General features: G+C 50.4%; 2 protein-coding genes across 2 annotated transcripts; both read right to left on the reverse strand.

The window, feature by feature from the left end:
• Nucleotides 1–16,539: 16,539 nt before the first annotated feature.
• GJB4 (gap junction protein beta 4) lies at nucleotides 16,540–18,769 on the reverse strand. The gene has a single exon (XM_034960839.3). The coding sequence runs from the start codon at nucleotides 17,622–17,624 to the stop codon at nucleotides 16,824–16,826; it is 801 nt and encodes a 266-aa protein (XP_034816730.3). The 5' UTR covers nucleotides 17,625–18,769; the 3' UTR covers nucleotides 16,540–16,823.
• A 1,591-nt stretch (nucleotides 18,770–20,360) lies between these two features.
• On the reverse strand, nucleotides 20,361–23,858 carry GJB5 (gap junction protein beta 5). Its single transcript, XM_003812561.4, has 2 exons — nucleotides 23,692–23,858; nucleotides 20,361–21,566 (listed from the first exon to the last, which is right to left on the reverse strand). Exon 2 carries the CDS (start codon nucleotides 21,540–21,542, stop codon nucleotides 20,721–20,723), a length of 822 nt encoding a protein of 273 aa, XP_003812609.4. The 5' UTR covers nucleotides 21,543–21,566; nucleotides 23,692–23,858; the 3' UTR covers nucleotides 20,361–20,720.
• Nucleotides 23,859–24,793: the final 935 nt, after the last annotated feature.

Consider the following 24,793-nt stretch of genomic DNA (forward strand, 5'->3'; position numbering starts at 1 on the left):
ATATTTAAGGGCCGCTTTTGTTTGTTATCCTGTGAACAGTCCTTTGCCTTTGCCATTTTTCTATTGGATGGTTGACTTTTATTATTTATTTCTCAGGAGCTCTTTACATACTAAAGAAATAAGCCCTCCTCTGTCTGTGATACAAATAGAAAGGATTCCCTCTGCCTCTGCTGCTGCTTGACACCTGTGATTTGACTTTATAGATGGGGGTTTTGCCATACAGAATTAAACATGTTTTATGTAGTCCAGTGTATTAATATTATCTTTTATGGCCTTTGGGTTTTGTTGTCATGAGAAATGCCTTCACCACTCTGAGGACTGCAATAACATTTTTTCCCGTGGTTGCTTCTAGCTGAAGTAGTGTTTTAATGATCTATTAGATTGGTGCAAAAGTAATTGTGGTTTTTGCCATTGAAAGTAATGGTAAAAACCGCAGTTACTTTTGCACCAACCTAATAGATCATGTCACTTCCCTCTTAAAACCTTACAGTGACTTATCATTAACTTTAGACTGGTATCCACTCTCTTGACGTTGAGCCCCAAGGCACCAGGCGACCTAGTCCTGCCTCTCCCCCATCTCTCAACCCCTTGGGCGCTGTAGTGGCCTTCTTTCTGGTTCTTGAACAAGCCACATTCAGGTCAGCCTTCTGGTTTTTGCCTTTGCTGTTCCCTCTGCCTGGACTGCCTTCTCCTGACTCTTTACTTGGAAGCTTCTTCCTCCTTATTCAGGTCTCACCTTCTTACAGAGGTGTTCCCTGGTTCCCCCACCCCCACCCCAAATGTTCCTTGCTCCACTTCCTCAGCAGACACTCTTCACAGCCGTCTCTGAAATTATCTCCAGGAGAGCAGGGAGCTCGCTGGTCACGTTCCTGCCACATTACCAGGGCCTGGAATGTACAGACTCTCAGTCACTATTTGTAAACACTGGGTGCACATAAGGTTATGTGCGAGAACTGTTTCTGTGTGTGTAAGCCTGGAGAGCTGTGTGTTAAGGGTGGTATGTGGGCCGTGTGTGTAGGCTTTGATGTGCGTTGTTGTGAATGTGTGTGATGGTGGAGATGGCTGGGGTGGTGTGGGAGGCTGTGTGCATGTGTGGTTGTGAATGTGTGTGATGGAGGTGGCTGGGGTGGTGTGGGAGGCTGTGTGCATGTGTGGTTGTGAATGTGTGTGATGGTGGAGGTGGCTGGGGTGGTGTGGGAGGCTGTGTGCATGTGTGGTTGTGAATGTGTGTGATGGAGATGGCTGGGGTGGTGTGGGAGGCTGTGTGCATATGTGGTTGTGGTGGTGTGTAGTGGTGTCTATGTGTGTGGTTGGGTTATTCTGCTCTGGTAACCAGGTGATTTTATCACCTAGGTCCTGTCATTCTGACTCTGCCAGATGCTGGCTTTTCACTCTTGATATGAGATAGTGCCCCCAACAACTGGCCTTTGCTTTTTCTGGAGTGAGCTGGAAGAGTTCCCCATTTCAGAGAGAATGGCTCTGAGAACCTTAATGCCTTGTGGTCCTGCCCTAAATTTCTGCTCCCTGAGTAGGGGAATGTGTAGGAGGCCATCTAGGCCATCCCCCTGCCTCAGGACAAAGCTGTGTTGCACCAGGGATTGGCAGCTGCCCTCAGGGCTTACACCTGCTCTCTAGGGGTGGCAGGGCCAGAGCCTGTACCTCTTCTGGCCCTGGCCCTGGCCCAGGTGGTGCTGCTCCCAGGCTGTCCTCTCCACCTAGAGCTCTGCCCAGGCCTCAGGCAGGTGCTTCCTGAGATGGGAAGACCACCCCGCCCCCCACCCCTGCCACCTCTCAGACTGGAGTTTTCCTTATCTTTGTGTGTCTGCGGCAGAGGCATGAGGCCCTTTCCTTCCTTGAGTGGAGAGGTGGGGCAGGCAGAAGCCATGGGAAACAGATCAGGCAGAGGGATGGGGGCTTTTGAGCCCTGCTCAGGCATGTCTGGGGCTGCAGGCAGGGAGGAGGCGATCTTCCAGGGAGGCCCTGGGCTGGAGTGTTGCTTATTTTCCAAGACACCTAGAGTTGCTCGAAACTTCTGCCCACACACCTTGCTCCTCGAATGGAGGTAATACGTGACTTTGCTGAGCTGCTGTCAGGAGCCAACCATACCATTCTAATATGCACGCACCCCTTCCTACCCACCAGGCACCTCCCTCCACCTCCTCTCTTCCTCCTCCATCATTGACCTTTTGCTCTTTACTGGATCTTTCTTGTTACAATAACCGTGTGGGTATTTCTCCATCTTAACAACAAAACAACAAGACACCTTAACCTGAACCCCACTTCTCCTTCCAGCATCTGCCTCATTTCTTTCCACTCCTTTACAGCAAAATCTATCCAAAGACTTGTCCTGATTCATTATCTCCATTTTTTCTCTTTCATCTTCTCTTGAACTTACTCTAATCAAGCTTTAGCTTCCTATATGACACCAAAACTGCTCTTGTCAAAGTCCCTATAGCTAAACCCCATGGCCAAGTTTCAACCCTCATCTTTCCCTGAACCCTCAGCAGCGTTGAATGAAGTTGATTCCTCTTGCCTTGACACTATTCCTTTGGCTTCAGAGACATCACACTCTCCTGACTTTTCTACTTCCTTTCTGCACTTTCTTTCTCAGTCTCCTTTGCTGGTTCCTCCAGATCTTCCTGACTTTTAAGAACTGGGATGCCTTGAGGCTCAGTCCTTGCATTCTTTCTCTTCTCTGTCCTCCCTTGCTCACTTGGTAACATCAGCCAGTCTCAGGGTTTAAAATACGAAAATTTAGCTGACAACCGCTAAATACGTATCCCCAGCCCAGACCATTCCTCTAAACTCTGTACTCATGTGTCCAGCTGTTAGTAAACTTTCTCCTAGGATGTTTAACATAGGTATCACAAACCTATGTTAAGCTCCTTACTTACTAGGGTTGCCAGATTTAGGAACAAAGCAAAAGCACAACCAGGACACCCAGTTAATTCTGAATTTCAGCTAGTACATGGGACACACATTAAAAAATTGTTGGCTGGGTGCGGTGGCTCACGCCTGTAATCCCAGCACTTTGGGAGGCCGAGGAGGGCGGATCACGAGGTCAAGAGATCCAGACCATCCTGGCCAACATGGTGAAATCCCATCTCTACTAAAAATACAAAAATTAGCTGGGCGTGGTGGCGCGTGCCTGTAGTCCCAGCTACTCAGGAAGCTGAGGCAGGAGAATCGCTTGAACCCAGGGAGGTGGAGGTTGCAGTGAGCCGAGATCTTGCCACTGCACTCCAGCCTGGTGACAGAGTGAGACTCTATCTCCAAAAAAAAAAAAAAAAAAAAGTTTGTCTGAAATTTGCTCATCTGGCAACCTACTCCTTTTCTTCCTCTCTGACCTTTTCTCTCACTTGTTCTAGTAAATGGCAGTTTTACTCATTGACTTGCTCAGGCCCCAAACCTTTGAGTCTTCATTGATCTTCTTTTCCCATATCCCACATTCAATGTCTGTGAATCATTTTGGTGCCACTTTCAAAATATTTACAGGGTCTGGCCACTTCTTGCTGACTCCATTAATATTATTGGGGTAACATGAAATCAAGAACCATTTCTTTCCTAGATGATTGCAGTAGCCTTGTAACTGGTCTTCCTGCTTTAGCCTTTGCCCCTACCCATTTGCTGCTAACAGAGCCGCCAGAGGGCTTGTGCTCCTGTTTGCTTAAAAATGCTGCACTGGCTTCCGACTCACTCAGACTGACAGCTGATGGCATCAGGATGGCCTGTAAGACCCTACACGATCGAGTCCTTCTCAGGCCTCACCCACAGGCTCTGGCCTCATTTCCACGTCTCTCGGCTCACTGGCTGCCCTGCCTCATTGGCTTCCTTGTGTCCTGGGTATGTGCCAAGACTTTCCGGGTCTCAGTGTCCCTGCACTTGCTCTTTCTTCTCTCTGAAATAGACTTACTGACCTTCCCCGGCCTCCCCATCTAAAATCGTAGTTCCTTTCTCAGCCTACCCTACTTCCTTTCCTGATTAATTTTTCTCCATAGCAGTATACCCATCTGACATATCCTGTATTTTGTTTGTGTTTTATATTTGTTGTCTCTCATATCACTAGAAATCTGTGGGGACAGCCATTTACTTTCTGTTGTATTTGCTGCTATATTCCCAGTGCCTGAAACAGTGCCTGGCACTTAGTAGACAAAAAATACTTGTCACACGAGTGAATAAAACCCCCACAGCATTGTAAGCTCCTGTCCCAGGCCAGTGCATGGCAGCCGTGTCATCAGTTCCCTTCTAGCTCAGCATCGCCACCTCCTACCCTCCAGAAGTTCCTCCCTGACCAGCTGCCCTCCTCCAGGGAGCCTTTTTTGGCTGAGCCTCATTTTTCCTCTCTCCTTCCTGCCACCAGGTAAGAATCCCTGGTGCTCAGGGGTCAAGTCAGTTGCGTGGCTGGCAGTAGTCTATCTGTCCTCATCCAGCTTCTTCCCTCCTTCTGGATGGGAGGAGGCTCTTTGCTTGGCTGTGGTTTGAGCTGCAAGAGTGTAGGGCATCAGGATGTCTGGGGAAGCCAGCTTAGGGTGAGGTGTGTGCAATAGGCCCTGAAATCAGTCTGCCACCTGCCATGTGGGAGCTTTTGGTGCCTTGATCCTGGGCTGAAGAGGTGATGGCAATGGATTTCAGGGCGTAGAGCTTAGATTGTATCTGAGCTGTAGGGCCATATTGTTCCCAGCCTTGCTGTCTCTACAAATTTGATAAGCACCTGATAAGATAGTTTGCCATTACCTGAGCTGTTAAGGATGAGGAAAGGAGCATATTGGGAGGGGCAGAAGAAAACAACAGGGTCGTCGTGCCTGGAGTTTGCTAAATGATCTGTATGTTTGTAAATGTGTTCTGGCACAACCATTTTTTTCCTTTTTTAAAATTTTATTTCAATAGTTTTTGGGGAATAGGTGGTTTTTGGTTACATGGATAAGTTATTTAGTGGTGATTTCTGAGATTTTGGTGTACCTGTCACCCGAGCAGTGTACACTGTAGCCAGTATGTAGTCTTTTATCCCTCACCCCTCCTACTGTCCCCCCAATTCCCCAAACTCCATTCTGTCACTCTCATGCCTTTACTTCTTCATAGCTTAGCTCCTACTCATGAGTGAGAACATACAGTATTCTGTTTTCCATTCCTAAGTTATTTCACTTAGAATAATGGTCTCCACTCCATCCAAGCTGCTGGTGCAGCCATTCATTTATTTATTTTAAAATTTATTTAATTTTACTTTAAGTTCTGGGATATATGTGCAGAATGTGCAGGTTTGTTGCATAGGTATACATGTGCCATGGTGGTTTGCTGCACCTATCAACCTGTCATCTAGGTTTTAAGCCCTGCATGCATTAGGTATTTCTCCTAATGCTCTCCCTCCCCTTGCCCCCGACCCAGCAACAGGCCCCAGTGTGTGATGTTCCTTTCCCTGTATCCATGTGTTCTCACTGTTCAACTCCCACTTATGAGTGAGAACATGCGGTGTTTGGTTTTCTGTTGCTGTTAGTTTGCTGAGAATGATAGTTTCCAGCTTCATCCATGTCCTTGCAAAAGACATGAACTCATTCTTTTTTATGGCTGCATAGTGTTCCATGGTGTACATGTGCCACATTTTCTTTATCCAGTCTATCATTGATGGGTATTTGGGTTGGTGCCAAGTCTTTGCTACTGTAAATAGTGGGAGCAGCCATTTTTGACAAGGCCATTGGAACAGTTTGACATGGCCTTTAAAAACCATTTCTTATTATGATAAAAGTGCACAACAGAAGCTTCACCCCATCCCACATGCATTCCCAAGCTTCACCTAATCCCCAGCACTTAGCCCATCCCAAAGCCTCAGGGCTGGTTGTTTTCACACAGCCAAAATGTCCTTTGCCTCCAGATGCCCTGCTATGGTTGGGTCTGAGTTTCCCGAGAGACATGTGTGTTTGGATGTCCAGCGGCAGCTGGATGCGTGGGACTGGGCCTCAGGAAAGAGAAGAGGAATTGGAACCCTTGTGTGAGTTGGTGCAAATGTAAAATAGTGCAGCCCTTCTGGGAAACAGCGTGGCAGTTCCTCAAGCACTTAAACACAGAATTACCATAGGGCCCAGCAAGTCACTCCTAGATATTCATGCAGAAGGATTGACAACAGAAACTTAAACAAATACTTGTACATGAATGTTCTTAGTAGCACTGTTCTCAATAGTCAAAAGGTGGAGACAACCCAAATGTCCATCAGTGCATGAATGGATAAATAAAATATGGTCTATTCACACAGTGAACTCTTATCCAATCATAAAAGTGAATGAAGTTCTGATACGTGCTGCAATATGGATGAATCTTGAAAACATTATAAGTGAAATAAGTCACACACCCAGGGACAAATATGGTATGATTCCATTTTTTTGAAATATTGAGAATAGGCAAATTCATAGAGACAGGAAGTAGGTTAGAGGTTACCAGGGGTACCAGAGGTTGCTGGGGGAGTGGAGGTTATTGTTGAATGGGTACAGATGGAACTCTTGCTGCGGGTGATAAAAAGCCTCTGGAAGGCCGGGCATGTTGGCTCACGCCTGTAATCCCAGCACTTTAGGAGGCTGAGGCAGGTGGATCATCTGAGGTCGGGAGTTCGAGACCAGCCCGACCAACACGGAGAAACTTCGTCTCTACTAAAAATACAAAAACATTAGCTGGATGTGGTGGCGCATGCCTGTAGTCCAGCTCTCAGGGGGCGGAGGTTGTAGTGAGCCAAGATCATGCCACTGCACTCCAGCCTGGTGACGAGCGAGATCCATCTCAAAAAAAAAAAGGGCTCTGGAAATAAGTAGTGGTGATGGTTGCACGACATTGTGAATGTAATTAATGTGACTGAATTGTACACTTAAAACAGTTAAAACGGTAATTTTTATGTTAAGTATATTCTATTACAATATGAAAATTAAAAAAAAAGAAGGGTGGAAATACAGATTTTGGAGTCAACAGTGTTGAGATGGTGTTCAAGGCCATGGGAGAGGATGTAATCGCCCAGGGAGGGCATGGAGACTGAGGAGAAAAGGTGGCCTGGGACAGAGCCCCAGGGACCTTCCTAATTAAGAGGTGGGCTGAAGGAGATTGAAAGGGAGCGGCTGGAGCAGTGGGAGGAAAACCAGATGAGTGGTGTCCCAGAAGCCTGGGTGTATTAGTCAGCACTCTTAATTAAAAATGACAGAAATGCAGCTTGAATTAGTTCCAGGCACAGAAGGCAATTCATTGGTTTATAGAAACACGGGAAGGGCAGGGGGGCCTTGGGGCCCCAGGGGTACCTGGAATTAGGTCTGGGGTGCATCTGGAGCTGCTCTCCTGCCTGCTTCACTTCTGCTCCTCTCTAACTGTTGGCTTTCTTCTCTCCTTGCACTAACGGGCTTTTGCACAAGGTTACTCTTAGCTTGAACTCCTCCCTTCCAAGTTTTACCATGACACTCTTCTCTTAGAAATGGTTGAAATGATCTGCGGAAGAACGCTGATTGGCCTCACCTAGAGGACACCCTGAGGACAAGGGGCCTGGACATCAGCCTGGCAGGTGCCTTTAGAACCCCAGTTTAGAGGAACAGGAGAAGTGCTGAGTGGGCAGAACAAGTAAGGACTCAATGGCCTGGCGGAGAGGCTGAAGAAGGAAGACCATCTACCCTGCTAAATGCCTCATCACACAGACAAGGGCTGGAAAGCATCCACTGGGCTTAGTGACAAAGGAATCGTAGGTGAACTTGGCAGAGGCAAAGCAGTTTGAGTGGCATGTGAGGACAGAGACAGATCATAGCTGGTGGGTGAGTGAGTGGGAGGTGAGGAAGTAGAGACAGTAAGTGCAGACATCAGTTTCAGGAGGCACAGTTGTGAAAGCCAGGAGAGAGGTAAGGAGGTAGCTGGAGGGAACGTGGGATCAAGGAAGGGTTTTGCTTTTGTTTTTGGATGGGAAAGATCTGAGCATGCTTAAATGCTGAGAGATGCAGGAGAGAAGTAGGTGTTAAAGATGCAGAAGAAAGCAAGGAGGTGGGAGAGAAAGAGGATCCTATGCACAGGTGGGGAGTTTAGAGAATTAACAGTGGGCCCACCCATTTGTGCTGCGGGAAAGGAGAGAGGGAGGTTGTGGATGAGCATTGGTCTGTAGGTTTGGTGGCAGTCGAGAGGAGAGCATTCTTCTCAGATAGCTTCTACTTTCTTTAAGAAATAGGATGTAAATAAGATGGAATATGCTAGAAAGTTTGAGGAGAATGGAGAAATTGAGGAAACTGCCACCATGTACAACAGCAGAGAGACCAAAGCAGAATTCGTCAGGTGGCACCGAGCACCCAGGTTAGGTGGGAGAGCAAGAATTTGCAGTGGCCTCACTCTGTTTGGTTGGGTGGTTTACTCTAGCAGAGTCCAACACAGGGTGGAGAGATGGAAAAGCCCCGTTGGATTGATTGGGGCCTGGAGTTCTGCTAAGGAAGGAGGGGCAGAGGGTAGTGGGGATGCCATGCAACAGCAGTTCATTCTAGTCACCATCTCAGCAAATATTCATTACCCTTTTACTGTGTACTGGCCGTGGCGCGAGGTCTGAGGATACATTGCCAAACCAGACAGATACTGTTCTTGCCCTCAGAGAGCCTGTGGTCTAGTAGGGAAGGCAGCTCCCATGTGAGATAAGGGTGATAATAAAGACACTGTGGAGCTCAGGCCTAGGCTGGCTGCAGAAGGAAGGGGATGTAGGGCAGGGAGGCTGGTAGATTGAGAGAAGGACACAGCGTCAGGTCTGGAAGTGCCTATGGGGTCACGAACAGGTGTTGAGGGAGGAGCTAAGTGAGGGGGCGGGGTGGAGGCCGTGGTCAGAGCATAGGAAGACTTCCCATCGTTAAAAAAATCTTCGCTGGTCCCCTCATTCTCCTGCCAACAAACACCCTCTTGTTTCCTATTCTTCTCACAGCCACGTTCACCAGCCAGTTGTTCACACCTGTTTCCATGTGCCCAGCCCTCACTGTCCCTTCACTGCCCTGGGACCTGGTTTCTACATCCCATACTCCTGCACAGGTACACATGACCATCTTGTGAATCGAACGAACACTTTTCAGTCCTTATTTGATTTGGCCTGTGTCAGCGTTTGGCTCTGATGATCACTTTCTCCTTCTAGAAACACTTCTCTTGGCTTCTGCGACACCATCTTCCTCCTCTACGATGTCATACCCCCATGGCTTGTATGATCTCTACTTACCCTGCCCGGAGCTGTCTTTCCCCCATGTTATTTGACCTGTAAGTCTCCAGCCTAGGGTATCTTCTCATCTCTCCCCCAGTCTCTGTATGGTCTTACCCACTCCCAAGGCTCAAGCCCCCAACTACCATAGAGGCCCAGATTATGTCTCCAGATAAAAGGTAACCCCCCATATTCCCATTGAGGAGAGCCTCAAAAATGTGTGGGGGCTGACCTGGATACATAAACTTTTAGTGTGGTTGAAATAAAATGTACTGTATTAACTTAGTTTGTTATACATTTTAAAAATCACATTGTATACAACAATGTAGTAAGAAGTATTAGTTTTTCTCTCCTCATGCTTTATGAAGTAATTTTATTTAAATTTTTAACATTTTTCTGTAACATCTGAGTCCATATCATTAGAGCTTTGGTTGTTATCAACATTTTACAAAACACAAAAACTTTATTTCTGCCCAAGTTATTTGTGACATAGTGCTTTTTGAATCTGTGTATGATGCTGGAGATTTTATTCTTTGCCATAAAAGTCTGGCTGCTTAATATTAGGTTGCATAAATAAAAAAAATCTTCCAGTAGTATTTGTCATCTCCATAACATAACCACTTCCTTTATTGTTTTAAAGTGATTTTTTAAAATGGGCTTGCTTACAAAGACAATCCTTGCAATTGTAAAGTCCTGCCCTTGGGAATAATGATTCAATATACGTGAAATGCCTTTGCCTTCACTTTTTTTTTTTTTTCTGTTTCTGCCAAGCAACCACCATGAATATCCAAAACTTCATTGATTGAGGTTATTTCGGGCTAATGAGTTTTCCCCAAAGAGCGTTTTGTTGTTCAAAATGCAATAATTGAGAGCATGCCCCGCAAATGCAGGGAACTTTGTAAAGACTTGAATGAAAGACAAAGGCTTCCTTCCTAAAGGGTAATTTTGGAGCAAAATCATGTCTTATATTCATGCATTTATGCTGACAACTCCCAAATAGATATCTCCTGACTTGTCCTTTTCCCTCTTACATCAGCAGCCTACTAGACATCTCCTGGGTGCCCATCATCAGTGTCAACCCATTTTAATTGAGTGCCTACTATGTGTCAAGCACTTTTCTAGGTGCTGGAGGATAAAAGGGTGAAGACAACACAGTCCCACTTCTTTTTTTTTTTTTTTTTTTTTTTTTTTTTGAGACGGAGTCTCGCTCTATTGCCGGAGCTGGAGTGCAGTGGCACGATCTCGGCTCACTGCAAGCTCCGCCTCCCGGGTTCACGCCATTCTCCTGCCTCAGCCTCCCGAGTAGCTGGGACTACAGGCGCCCGCCATCAAGCCCGGCTAATTTTTCGTATTTTTAGTAGAGACGGGCTTTCACCGTGTTAGCCAGGATGGTCTCAATCTCCTGACCTTGTGATCCGCCCGCCTCGGCCTCCCAAAGTGCTGGGATTACAGGCGTGAGCCACTGCGCCCGGCCCAGAGTCCCACTTCTTAAGGAGCTCATCCCAGTGAGGCAATAAAGAGAATAAATATGTAAAAAAATAAGAAAATTTCATATACTAGTAAGTGCTACAAAGAAGATAAAATGAGATCACATAATGGAGAGTGACAGTGTGTGGTGGGTGAGGAGGGTGGGTCAGAAAGGGCCTCCTGGAAGAGGGGATGTCTGAGTTGAGATGTGAATGCTGGGGAGACAGACATGTTAAGCTGGAGGGGAAGAGCCCTGTCAGCGAGACAGGTGCAAAGACCCCAAGATGGGAGAAGGCCAGTGTGGGTGGAGCATGGCAAGAGGGGAGAGTGAAGGGAGGTTGGCTTGGAGCAGGAGCAGTAGTCAGTGCCTGACCCCATAAGACCTTGCAGGTGATGGTAGAGTTTGGCTTAAATTTATTTTTCTGGCCATGATGGGAAGCCACTTGGAGGATTTTAAGTCAGGGAGTGACTCCACTGGTCTGACTGACGTGCTAGAAAGATATTTCAGGCTGCTATGTGGAAGAAGACTTTTAGGGGAACAAGAGTGGAGGCAGGGAGACCAGTTGCTGCAGGTGTCCAGGTGTAGAAATGAGGTGTCTTCGCCTGGGACTGAGGCACTTGGAAAGACTAGGGTGTTGGCTATGAAGTCACCAAGTGTTTGGATTTTGATATGGTATTTTGGAATTATAGCCAACACAACTTGCTAATGATGCCAATATGATTACGAGGAAACAGACTCCAGGTTTTTGAATTGAGCATCTGGATGGATGGGGATGACATTTTCCAAGGTGGGGAAAACCTGGAGAAAACTAAATCTGTTCTCAGTTAGGGGAATTAGGAGTTCTATTTTAGATGACCAATAGAAGTTGAATACAGGAGTCTGACCCTCATGGGAACAGTTAGGTCTGAACACATCAATGTGGGAGTCATCAGTTTATGGATGGTTTTATAGGTGGTACTGGATCAGGTCACTGAAGGGGAAATGTATAGAGAGGAGGAAAGAAGGTAGAGAACTGGGCCCTGGGGCATCTTGCATTTAGAGCTTAGGAAGAGGAAGGAGAGGCATTGAAGGACATCAAGAAAGACACATCAGTGAGGTGGGAGGAAAGCCAGGAGAGATTCTGCCTGGAAGCCGAGAGGAGACAATGTTTGAGGAAGGAGCTCTTCATGGCTGAATGATGCTGAGGGAGTTAGGCCAGGCTGAAGAATGGACCACTGGATGTAGCAGCTTGGAGGCCCTTGGGGATATTGACAAGAGCAGTCCTGACTGGAACAAGTTAAAGCAACAAGGAAGTGGAGGCAGCAAGTATAGGAGGCTTTTGTTTTGGCAATGAGGTAGCAGCTGGAGAAGACTGGAGTTTCAAGAGAGAATTCAAAAAAAGAGAGAGATGAAAGCATTATAGTGTATTGGTAGAAAGGGAAATGGCAAGGCAGGAGAGAGAGGCACCAACTGTGGAGCACAGTCTAGAGTAGGTGAGGGGTGAAGGGGTCCATTGTCCAAGTGGAGGAGGGTGTCCCAGGAGCAGGGATGCTTTGTCCACGTTACAGGGGAGGAGCAAGGCTGACAGCCGCTCATGCTTTGAGTTTGGCAGATGTGGTAGCTGTAGGCTGAGTTGAGCTGGCCTTTTGCTTCTATTCCCAGCACGCTGTTATGCCTGACTATCAGCTTAAATGGAGGATTAGGAGAATGGGGTCTGGAGGTTTGAGGAAAGAGGAGAAGGCATGATAGAGTCATTTTGGGGAGTAGGGATAAAGTTTTAGGAAAATATAGAATTTCTTAGAGGTGCTGAGTGTCCACTTGAACTTTGTGGTCAAAAGTTTAAATGGAGACCAGTCAGTCCAGTTGTATTATCCTCCAGGTGCTCAGGAACAGGTGCCATGTGGAGAGTTGGGTTTAACCGGAGTTAGGGTCTTGCCAGATGAGTACTGGAGAGGCATGAGAAGGCGAGGGAGTGGAGGACACCCGCAAGCTGGTGATTATCTGGGGGACTGTGGAGTCTAAGCTGAGAAAGGAGGGCAGGGAGAATGGAAAGGGGTGGGGGAACATAGTGGTGGGTCAGTAGATGGGGCAGAAGGATTGCTGGAATGGGAATCAGGTTGGGTGAGCCACATAGATGGGAGATGATGCAGCTCTTGGTGTAGACAGAACTAGGGTGTGAACACGCAGGTGGGTGGGTTGGAAGGGTGGATAAAAAGGTTGTTGAAATCAAGGAAGCCAAGGAACTGAGAAGTCAAGGTGTTGAAAATGGAGTCACTACTAATAAATGTAGTAGCAGATGGAAGACACTGAACGAGGGGCTGAGGTCATCCGTGAAGGAGAGGGAAAAACCACGATATCTTACTTGTATCTCAAATTCAACATGTCTGAAACTGAAGTCATCCACACCTCCCCACTCAAGTAAATGGTACCACCATTCACAGCCAGAAACCTGGGTGTCACTTTGATCCCCACACCCAATTAAATCACCACATCTTTTGGATTCTATCTTGTAAACATTTCTTAAGTCCATCTACTTCTTTCCATCCCCAAGGTGCACACCCTAGTTCAGGCCATTGCTGTTTCTTGCTTGGACGATTGCACCAGATTCCAAACAGGTAGACCTGCCTTGGCCCCGCCACGTTGTATCCAGAGACGTTGCAAATTGGATCATGTCACTTCTGTGCTACATCTCTCTAGGGACTTGTCATTGTTCTCAGGATAAAGTCCAAAGTCATTAGCAGAGATTTACAAAGAAATCATTGCAAGGAGCCAGCCTCTGTCTACTCCAGCCTGACTCCTACCTGAGCCCCTCACCTGGCCCAAGCGCTCCTGGGTTCTTTCCATCTTTGTCACCAGGTATACTCTCCCTTTGCATAAGCTATCCCCTCTGTCTGGAATTCCGCCTCCTTGCTTGGCAAAATCCTCCTTCTCTAGATGTCTCAGGGAGCCTTTTTCTGGATGCCTGGATGTTAGATCCTCTTCCCTCTCTCCCCAGCTTCCCCAGTGCACCATGAGTTTGGTAGTTGTCCTCTTCTCTAGAATGTAAACTCCATGAAGTCAGGGACCATGTCTGATTTTTCCCAGATGACTCCTTAGCACCTTATATGGAGCTTTCACATGAAAGTGAATAATAAAGAACAAATATTTCCAGGAATGGAAGGCTCTAGAGGTGAAACAGTTCTGGGTGATGACCAGGTCTGGGGTGGGGTCCTGCTAGTGGGTAGCTTAATGTTGTGGCAAAGGTGGTCATGGGATAGAAAGGACAGGGTGATGCACAGGTGACCCCTGAGGCCTTGGATCATGGGAGAATAGCAGGAGGAGAAGGCCTTGGCTGTGGGCTCAGTCTTCAATGAATGAGGAGAGGTAGGTGGCAATAATGTGGGCAGGACAGAGGGCAGAAGAGGAAGCAAAGGGGGATTTTTCAAGAAGGTGAAGGTGGACAGGTGTGAGTGGTGGTGAGAGCAGTGTGAGTCTTGACATTGTGGGTGGGATTGAGGATAAATGGCCTGATGGCTGAAGCAGTTCTTAGTCGCAGCCTCCTCTGAAGGTCCCCACTTGGCTCAGTGGCTCAGGACTCGAGATCTTTGGGAAGAGCATCCAAGGAGAGGTCGCCATGGGAGCTGTCAGGTCCTGGAGTGAGCTCACTATAAGCTGGACCAAGCAGCTGCCCCTGGAGGATGGATCTGGAATCTTGGGGGCATTGGCTATCGTGGGGTCCTCTGGCCTGGACTTGGGAGCTACTGTGGTCTGAGCAATGTGGGGCTATCTGGCTCTGAACTGGTCAGGAGTGCCACCCTGTTCTTTTGGGCTGGTGGTCACAGCTCTAGTCTGGATTGGAAGTGGGAGCTACTCTTGTTTCCTGGAGTCAGGAGTGTAGTAGATGGTATTGGTGCCCTGCCCATATCTCCTTTACTGGGGGAATCCATTCCCCAAATGCTGTGAATATTGGCTGCTGATGGCTTATGGCTACCCCTGAAGAATTGATTTTGACTGAGCCAGAGCCACCTACCCCTTCCTGCCAACCCTCCTGCCACTGGGGGCACCTGAAGTAATGACCGACTGAAATGTGGTGAGACTTATGATCTGAAGCCCCTTCATCCCACAGGGGTCGGGCCAAGGCTGCATCTCCCTGAGTCTGCATCCCTGCTCAGCTCAGCCCCTCCTTCCCCCACTCCCCTTGCTTCTTCCTTCACATGCACAGAAACCCCTGCCTCTGGCTCTGCTTCCAGGGAGCCTGCCCTAAAGACAGGTGACTTCGATCTTATGCCATAATCAGGGGTGGGTGTGGAGTCTACCTGTGGACCACAGAGGACAGAGCCCCTGACAGACTCAGCAGATCTGTGTGGTCTTGAAGGGCCTCTTCCCCTTTCTAGACCCAAGTTTGCTTACCTAAAGGTGAGACTTTGATGCTGGCTCTAGTTGAAACAACAAAAACAAAACAAAGCAAGCAAACAAATGCTTTGCTGAAGTCCACAGGCTAGGTGTGGTGGAAGTTTCCGATGAACAAGACTCAGTTCCTTCCCCCAAGCAGACTATTTACTCATCTAACAAGCATTTATTGAAGGCAGCAGGGACCTGGATGACTCAGTGACCTGCCCATTAAGGGCTCACAGACTGATAGGGAGACACTCAGGGGAAGTGACAATTCCGATTTGGGGAGAGTGGCAGAGGGACAAGCGAGGCTGGCACTTAGAGAGATGGGTAAAGCTGTCCTAGAGGTTCGAGGGAGGATCACAGAGGGGGTGGGAAGGGCATTCTAGCCAGAGGAAATAGCATGACAAAGGCACGAGGAATGATACCACATGACGTGTCTGCCTGGGGAACCAGGAGCCCTTTGGTATTACTTGCAGGTAGAAAAGGGGAGGAAGCTGGGATGAAGTGGGGAGGTCAGCGGGGGCCATGCTGAGGGCATGGGGCTGGTGATGGTGGAAGAAATTTTAAAGCAGGTGGAATGACATGGTCAGTTGCATAGACAGATAAATCACTCCATCCCTGTAGCGGAGGGCAGATGGGGGAGGTCCAGGAGGTAGTTAGGTTGTTGTAAGGAGAGGAAGAGCAGATTCAGGTGGCATTTAGGGACTGGAATCAGTGGGATTTGGTGCCAGTGGGGGTGTGGGGTGTGAGGGACAAGGATGTCAGGCTTGTCTCGTCCCCTGGCTTGGGCAGCTGGGTGAATAGCTGTGTCCTGCATGAGATGGGGTGGGGCATCTTCGAGGCGGCAGGTCTGGGTGAGCTGATGAGGTCAGCTTGGGAGTGGCGAGTATGAGATGCCTGGGGGCCTCCCAGGGAATTGTCTAGTGGGCATTTGGTGGGACTTGGAGGCATGTTAGGGTGGAGGTGTGGTTCTGGGTGTTGCCAAAGTCTGAGTGGTGGTGGGGTGGGGGAGTATGGGATGGGGAAGTTGTATCAGTGAAAAAGAACATGAAATTCCATAGACTCCAGGATCCAGGAGGGACCTTTCAGCTCAGACACTCTCAGTGGGCCCTGGCCTGTAGGATGTGCCTCTTGGGCACCTTGACAGATTCCCATCCCTGGCTTGCTCTCAGCCCTGCCCCTCCCACCGTCAGAGGGGACTCACCTATCCGGGACCTGTGCTGGGCAGGGCTAGGGAGGCCCGACCCACGCTCATTCCTGTGATGGACTATCACTGAGAACCGACTCCTGCTGGGCACAGGGTCTCCTGGAATTCCTCTCCTCCTGCTTTGGCCAGCTGGTTGCAGAACCCAGAGGCCCCTGGAGTAGCCTCTGCCTTTGGGCACAGCCCACCATGTTCTGGGGGCACACTCTGTGTGTGTTGGGGGGTGAGGGGTGAGCCTGGATCTGAGGTTCCAGTGCTCAGGTGCTCACTGAGTAGTCTCGGCATCCTCTCTGAGGTCCACCTAATCCCCCCCGCCCCCCGTTTTCCTATCGGCCACTCCCCACCTGGTCTGCAAAGTACTGGGAAAATCATATTTATTAAGAGGTTTGACATACACTGTTGCCATATACAAAATCCCTACTAGCCATCAACCTCCCTCCCCTGAGGCTCAGGACCCGGGGACCAAACTACCCCCAGCCTCCCACATTGGCCCCTGGGCGAGCTTCCTGAGCCCCCACAGCCACCCTCCTCACCACCCTGCTACCGCAAGGATGCCACTGCCCCTGCCGGTTTTCCTGGGTGGCCTCAGGTGGGGGGGACCTGTTGATCTTATCTGCTGATCTCGCAGGTTATGGATACCCACCTGCATCCACTGGGGCCGACCCAGCCTTCATTAGGACAGAGTTCCCATCCTCAGGGTGCCCTCCCTGGGAGAGGACATATGGTGGGCACGTGTCGGGTAGGCGTTCCCGGCGCCGAGGCCGCCGGTGCCTGGGGCCGAAGATCTCCATGCACCTCTTGCCCACCAGGTAGAAAACTTCACTGAGGTTGAGCAGGATGCAGATGGCAGCTGTGGTCACCATGAAGTAGGTGAAGACCTTCTTCTCCGTGGGCCGGGAGATGTAACAGTCCACAGTGTGGGGGCAAGGCTCCACGGAGCAGGCTACCACGCGGGGCATGTCATAATCCTTGTAGAGGTGGTGGAAGATATAGAGGAAGCCAGCGTCCACGGCGGCCTTGAAGATGAGGCTCAGCAAGTACGTCCACCACAGTCCGCCCCGCTTCTTGCTCAGGTTATCGTACAGGGACGGGGCATTGGGCCCGTGTTTCAGGTGGTGCTTGCGCTCGCGTTCCTCACGGTAGGCCACGTGCATGACCACGAGCAGTGAGGGGCACGTGACCAGGATGAGCTGTAGGGCCCAGAGGCGCACGTGGGACACGGGGAAGAACTCGTCATAGCAGACGTTGGGGCAGCCGGGCTGCTTGGTGTTGCAGACAAAGTCCTTCTGCTCATCGTCCCACACCTCCTCCGCTGCCACCACGTACACCAGCACGCGAAAGATGAACACCACAGACAGCCAGATGCGGCTCAGCGCTGTGGAGTACTTGTTCACGCCACTCAGCAGGCCCTGCAGAAATGCCCAGTTCATGCTGGCTGTATCCTGGGTGCTGCACGTGGAAGGTCTATACCTGGGTGCTACCTGCCCACTCAGGCCTTGGGAGCCTTGAGGCCTGGGGGAACCTGGAGATGGGCACCCTTAATGTTGGTGCGATTGACAAAATCTTTTCACAATCACCGTGTCATCATGTCTTCACTCCCAATGACTTGGTAGGGTAGGGATTACCCCTGTCCTCATTTCACAAAGAGTAAGTGAAGGCCCAGAGATACCTGCCCAAGGGTCCACAGATGGAAGTAGCAGAGCTAATCTTGCACTTTGGTCTTCAGGTTCCAAAATCAGGGTCTACCTTATTCTACAAGGTAATAGATACATGTGAAGACAATCATCCTGCATGGATATGCCAGCCAACCTCTATTACCCCAAGTTTCAGCCCATGACTTCTAAAGAGACCGTAGGTTTGAATTGGACGATCTGCTCTCCCATCAGCTTCCAGGGCTGGGCCAGGGCAGGAGGGGTGGGAACGTATCCTTATCTGTTGTCAGATCCATCCCACTTTTACTGAACACCAACAGGAGCCTGGCCCCGTGTTGGGGACGTTCACATCAGCCCCTTGGTAAATCCCAGAGCAATCTTCATCCTTACTCCTTGCCTCTGGCTCCAGGAAGGTTCTCAGCCCTGGCATTCCCTCCCAAACTAAACAGAGGTGCTTTGGAATCACGGGGACTTGATATCATCCCTGCCAACCCGTGTACTGGTGCCGGGGCCTGAGGGCTGACTGTCTTGACCACAGTGGGTTCCTCTGGAATTCCAACCATTCCAGCTTTAGGAAGGACCGAGGATGGATTCTGGCATGGTGTGGACCCCCCATTTACTTTCTCTGGGGGCACCCCCTCCTCTGTCCATTTAGTGGCTGTTTGCTAGCTGCATTTCCATTATTTCCTCTCAGGCCCCTCTCCTGTGGACTCTGACCTCCACACCCCCTTGTCTGGAGTCCCCGTCAGGCCCCATGTCCAAACCCTCCCCTCCTCCTACCCTCCTCCTTCCCCATCCCCAATCCCTGACTCTGCTCTCAGCCTCTTCAGACATCGTGTGCCTGGGACACTTTCAGAGCAAGAGGCATCGCCTGTACCCAAATGGTCTGTTTACCTGTCTTATTTTTTTTGCCAGGCTGTCAGCTGCTAGAGGGCAGGCTCTTCACCTCTGTCTCCCTAGCACCTAGCACTGGCCTGGCCCAGTGAACACACAATAGATGTTTGTTAAACTGAACTGAAACCCATTTCTTCCTGATACCCCCTCTTCCCCAATCTTCTGTCGTCCCTTAGGTCAGCCAGGACATTCCTTCTCCTCCTTGGCACTTCCCTGGGGATCCTCTACGGACACTGACCCTCTGGCTCCCTCCCTGAAGCCCAGCCCACAGCCTGAGGTCCCTTGGATATCCTCAGCTCAGCTGGTTGCTTGCTTCCTGGCCAGCCTCCTGCCCTATTCGGTCCTCACCCTTCTTGGGTCCAGTAGCTGCTTCCTTGTCCTTGGGCTTGTCTGTCTGCCTCAGGACCTCCCAGAGGCAGCTTTTGTTCCTCTCTCCCTTGCTGGGTGGGGCTTTCTGGGCCAATGAGCCAAGCGAGAGTGATTGGGTGGGCAGTCAGGAGGGCGGACTTCCCCGGGCACATACTCAGAGCAAACACCTGCGGCTCTTCTCTCCTGGCCCACGCCTCCTCTCTAGCCTGGCTAGGTATGGCTGAGCCTGGCTCCCAGGCAGGCAGGTATGTGGGTGAGACTGCGGATTCAGGAGCCTGATATCATTATGCCCAGGCCTAGGACTGCACCAGTGGGATTGACCCTGTCCCCTTCCCATTGCCTCCTTACCCTGCCTCCTTGCCCTCTCTCCTGCCCTTTTCCTGGGAAGCCTGATTCTGAGGTCCTCAGCAGCTGACATCTACGGAAACGGGCAACCTTAATTTAGTGCAGGAACGCATCCCATTCTGGTGGTAGGATATTTCTGGGACTGGAGTCTGGGAAGTTCTTGGATTGTGTAGGGGATGGGAGGGCTCAACTATGACTTTTCTAGACCGGGGCACCCATAGCCTTGGTGGAGGCAAGGAATGCAGGTCAGCAGCATGAAATGCCCCAGTTAGCACAGGGCCGGGCACAGCATCGCTGTCCATCCTCTGTGGGTCCTGGGGAAGGCCTCCAGGGAGGCTGGAGTGGGACCTCACATATGCTGGTGGGGGGCCTGGGACCCGTGTTCTGGCTGGGATGATGAAGGTTAATGTGCAGCTAGGGAGGGGCCTTCTGCCTCGTTTCTCACAGGCATTATTGAGCACTTCCTAATACCAATGATTAACATTTATGTGTCCTTTTACAGCTGGCTAACCCTGTCCACAGCTATGAGCTCATCAGTCCTCAGCACAACCCCACAGGCTAGGTATTATTAACCCATTTTGGAGAGAAGCTTAAGTTACTTTCCCAGAGTCCCGGTGGAACTTGGATTCCACACAGGCATTCTAAGTTCATGAACTTCCCACTGCAACATGGATTAAGCTCCATTCTCTCTGCAGGCAACCCACAGGCCTAAACTTGCCATGGGGGATAAAGGCTAGATGGGAGCATGAGCAAGTAGCACGTCCCCTGGAGTACTGGGGGCCCCCTTTCTGGAAGAGAGGATGCCCCTCACAGGCTGGATCAAGTGCAGCTCTTCACGGGGGCAGAGAGATTGACACCATGAACGTGTGAGGGTCACGAAGGCCGCACAACCAGAGGGCACCTGGAACCAGCAAACGAGTTGACTTTTATTAAGTTCTGACAGTGGGCCACACACGATGAAGGTGCCCGCATGTGTGTTCTTCTATGAACGCCCTCCTGCCTCCAACCCTGGGCAGTGGCCCTCACTATTTCCATTCTAGAAAAGGAAACCGAGCTGCAGAGCAGAGGGGAAACTGGCCCAGTGCTGTCCAGCTGGGACAGGTGGCTGGAGTGGAGGACTAGGAATTGGCTCCCAGAGCGTCTGAATCCTCTCTCTTGCCTGCCCCTACCTCGTGGCTTAGCTCCCCCACTCTCAGGTTGCACCTGCGAGAGATGCTAGAGCCTCCCCATCCAGGCCCAACCTGCCAGACCAGTCCAGGCAGCCCCTCACAAGATGGTTTTCTTCACATGGTCTCGGGGACGGTCTGGTAAGAGAGGAGGATGACTGTCTGAGCCCAGAAAGATGAGGTCACCCGAAAGGAGATCGTCTTGTTTGCAGGAAGAGGTGGTACCGTGTGGGTGATGAGCTGTGCACATGGCTCGAGCTTTCCTTGCTGCCAGGCACTCGTGGCATCTCTTGCTCACCAGGTAGATGAGCTCCACGAGGTTGAGCAGGATGCAGATGGCAGCTGTGGCCACCATGAAGAGGGTGAAAATGTTCTTCTCTGAGGGCTTGGCGATGAAGCAGTCCACTATATTGGGACACGGATCTGCGTGGCACTTGACCACAGGAGGGAGGATATATTTGGGGTAGAATGAGTGGAACACATAGAGAAAGGCGATGTCCACGCTGGCCTTGAACACTAGGCTGCAGACATATGTCCACCAGAGCCCACCCCGCTTCTTGCCGGGGTTCAGGTAGAGGCGCCCACTGTTCTCCCCATGGGCTTCTCGGTGCCTCTTCTCCTGAACCTCCCGGTAGGCCACGTGCATGACCACGAGCAGTGAGGGGCACGTCACCAGGATAAGCTGCAGGGCCCAGAGGCGCACGTGGGACACAGGGAAGAACTCATCAAAGCAGACGTTGGAGCAGCCGGGCTGGCGAGTATTGCAGTCGAAGTCCTTGTGGTCATCACTCCACACACGCTCGGCCGTCACCAGGTACACCAGCACGCGGAAGATGAAGACCAGAGACAGCCAGATGCGCCCAAAGGCTGTGGAGTACTTGTTGACCCCACTCAGGAGTCCCTCAAAGATACTCCAGTTCATGGTGGACCCACGCGTCAGCTGCTACTGCAGGGAAACAAGAACAATAATTTCCTACATTTATCACAGACTTGCTCTGAGCACTTTGTAGAAATATGTCATCACATTTCATCCTCACCATCACTAGAGGAGCTGGGTTCTACTACTGTCCCCATTTTGTAGAGGGAGGAAGCTGAGGTTTAGTGGCATTATACAAGGTTACACAACTATTAGGTGCAGGGCTGGGATTTGAGCATAGGTAATTAAGTCCAGAACCCAGCTCTTACCAATACCAGTGGATAAGGGCAGGTCCAGGGAGCCACTCATTCCTCCCGGGGCCTGAGGCTCTGGTCTTGAGGTTCTGCAGAGTGAAGACTGACGGAGCTGGGACAATCTGCCTGCTCCCTCTGTTTCAACCCTGGCCCTCCTCCTCAGGGGGCTGAGCCTTGAGATGGTTCTCTCCTTTCTGAGCACTGCTGCCTCTTCTCAGACAGCCCCTTCCCCAGGGGAACCTGCTCTTTGTCCTTTTCTTGGCTCAGGGATGGGACTGGAAAGGAGGCTGGAACCTTGTCCCCAAGCCCCCATCTGGTCTAACACTCTGTAATTAGCCAGGCAGAGTCCTGCTCAAGTGCCACTCATTTGAAGCATGGCCAATGCAATCCAGCTGAAAGCTAAAGCAGGCAGCAATAAATTCTCTTCATACAGTAGGCTTCCTAGAGTAACCTGGTATTCCAGTGTTTCCCAAACAGTGTTCCCTGGAACCCTGTCCCATAGGTTGGCAATAGGAGAAGTGAGAGAAGAGGATTCTGTGTGAAGAAAAGTTGGCAAACGTTGGGTTTAGTAAAGTTAAATAGGGTTCTTTTGCTCAACCGTGCTAATAAACTCACTAATAAATTCACCAAAAGAGGTATGAAATATGTGGCATTGCCCAAACTCATTTGCCCACAGAAGCCCTTTTCCTCCTGACATAACATTTATCATCTTGTGGAACAGCCTTGTCAAGACATCAAGTGGAAAATGCTGCTCCTGTCAGTTCTGCTGGTGAATTTGGCCTGATGAACTCACAGAATCAGATTCACCTCCACGTAAGGACTGTGACTGCTAGGCAGAGTAAGGGGTCCCCACTTCCTCACCTGCGAGTCCTCTGCCTGATTCCTGGGGATGGGAGTGTGTCCATTAAGACCCATGCACTGTGGTTTCAACCAACTGTGCACCCTGGGACCCCAAGGAACCTGTCTGCCTAGCCACTAAAGGGCTCATGATGGCCTTCCCATGCTGGTCCAGGCTGAAGCTCACCAGGCTCTCTGGAGCCTCTGCATGATCAACTGCAAAGCAGAGTAGTGATAACAGCCAATATCCATGAAGCATTCATGCCGTGCCAGGCACTGCTCTAAGTTCTTTATATGAATCAGTACATTATTCCTTCACAGCAACCTTAGGAAAGGGCATATTTTTTATTCCCAATTTACAGATGAGGAAAGAGGAACACAGAGGGATTAATTAACTTGCTCAACGTCACACAGCTAATAAGTGGCAGAGCTAGGATTTGAACCCAGGCAGGCTGGCTCTAGAGCCCACCCTCCGGGAACTGCCCAGCCTTAGGCCTCAGACCCTTTCCTCAAGTTTCAATGAGCTGCCTGCCTGTTTGTGTGCAGACGGATTCTGTCCTTCCCCTTGTGGGTGGATCCTGGATGAGGGTGGCTGGGGGAACCTTTGCCCACCACCCTGTCTCCATACCACCTGTGCCACTTGGATGGGGGATGGGTGGGGGTGGGGGCCGGGGGTTGGGGGGAGCTCTGTTTTGAATCACCAGCTTGCATGCTCAGTCCTGTCTAAGGTAGGACTCTTGGCAGCTTCTCAGGGAACACCCAGGAAGGCCCCACCCTTAGCCCCAGGGACTCTCACCCAGCCCATCCCTACTTGGGGAGGAGTGGGGCAGGGCTTTGCAGGCCCAGGCAGAGCTACCCTGCCTGCTGAGCTTCTGGTCTGGCCCCTGCTCCCACCTTTGCCCGGCTGGGGAGACCTGAAAGAACCCAGAGCCCCTTATTCCTCCACCATCAGGACCCAGGGTGGCAGATGTGTCCAGGCCACATCCCACCACTCCCCAGCAGAGAAGTGTCCTCCTGCCACGTATGCCAAGGGGCAGGGCACGTGCGGACACAGATGCCCTTACCTGAGTGACTACTCCTCAGGGCTCTTCTGGCTCCCAGCAGCTGGCAATAGGACTCAGCAAGCAGCTGGAATTTCATATCCAGAAGCGGGGAAGGTTTTCGGGGAAGCCCGTTGAAGCCTGTTTCCAGGACAGAGCCTGCCGGGTGTGCTGGCCCAGCCTGGGAGGAGGAGGAGCTGGGACCTGCACTGCCATTGGCTGGGCCCTAGCCTCCCCAGACTGCTTCTGATGAGGCTCAGGAAACTGAGGGGTTCACTCCTCCCAGGGCGCTGAGCCTCGAATCCTGGTATCCTCTCAGGGGAGAGCCACAGGTCCACTCTGACTCCTTGTTCATCCTCCCATCTGTGGGCTTGTGTGGGAGAAGCTGAGGCCTGAATCCCAGCTCTGCCACTTTCTCACTGTGTGATTTCTTGCCTTCTCTGTGAAACTGGGAAAAGAACAACACCTACACCATAGGGTGGATACGTGGATTAACCCAGCCTTAGGGGTGAAGTGTCAGTGCCTGACACAAGGGAAGCCCTGTCTACAATTGCCTATAATGCGTGTAAACTGCCCAGCACAGGCCTGCCGCATGGTATGTCCTCAAAAAAATGTTTCTTCCTCCTCCTTTTCCTTATTCCTAGGCCTTTTCTTTCTGAGATACAGGGAAGGCAGAGGAGAAGGGAGGGAGAGAGAGACGTATGCACTAGAGAAAATCTCATTTGGATGCATGTTGTCTTTGGGTTAAAAAGGCCAAACCCAAGCCAGGCAGGAACCACAGGAGAGGTGGAGAAGGTGGGCAGGGGCACCTGGGGAAGGCTTCTCATTAGTGCACAGACACAGTCTGTTGGCCTAATTAACTTCCAAGGTGCCCTGTATCAGCAGGTCACTTGGGGTCAGGATTCAACAGACAAAGTATCCAGGAGCCACAAACACCTCATGTCCACAAGCAAACACAATGCAGCTTCACATGAGCATACTCTTACACACAGGCCACAATTATGGGCACAGTGTTGCACACACATGCAGCAGTGGCTTTATTTTATTCACTGCTCTATCCCTTGTGCCTAGTATGGTGCCTGGTGTCTTGTCCAGTTAGGCTTCAATTTATATTTATTGAGTGAAT

The sequence above is a fragment of the Pan paniscus genome, chromosome 1, assembly GCF_029289425.2.
Source record: "Pan paniscus chromosome 1, NHGRI_mPanPan1-v2.0_pri, whole genome shotgun sequence".
Lineage (NCBI taxonomy): Eukaryota > Metazoa > Chordata > Mammalia > Primates > Hominidae > Pan > Pan paniscus.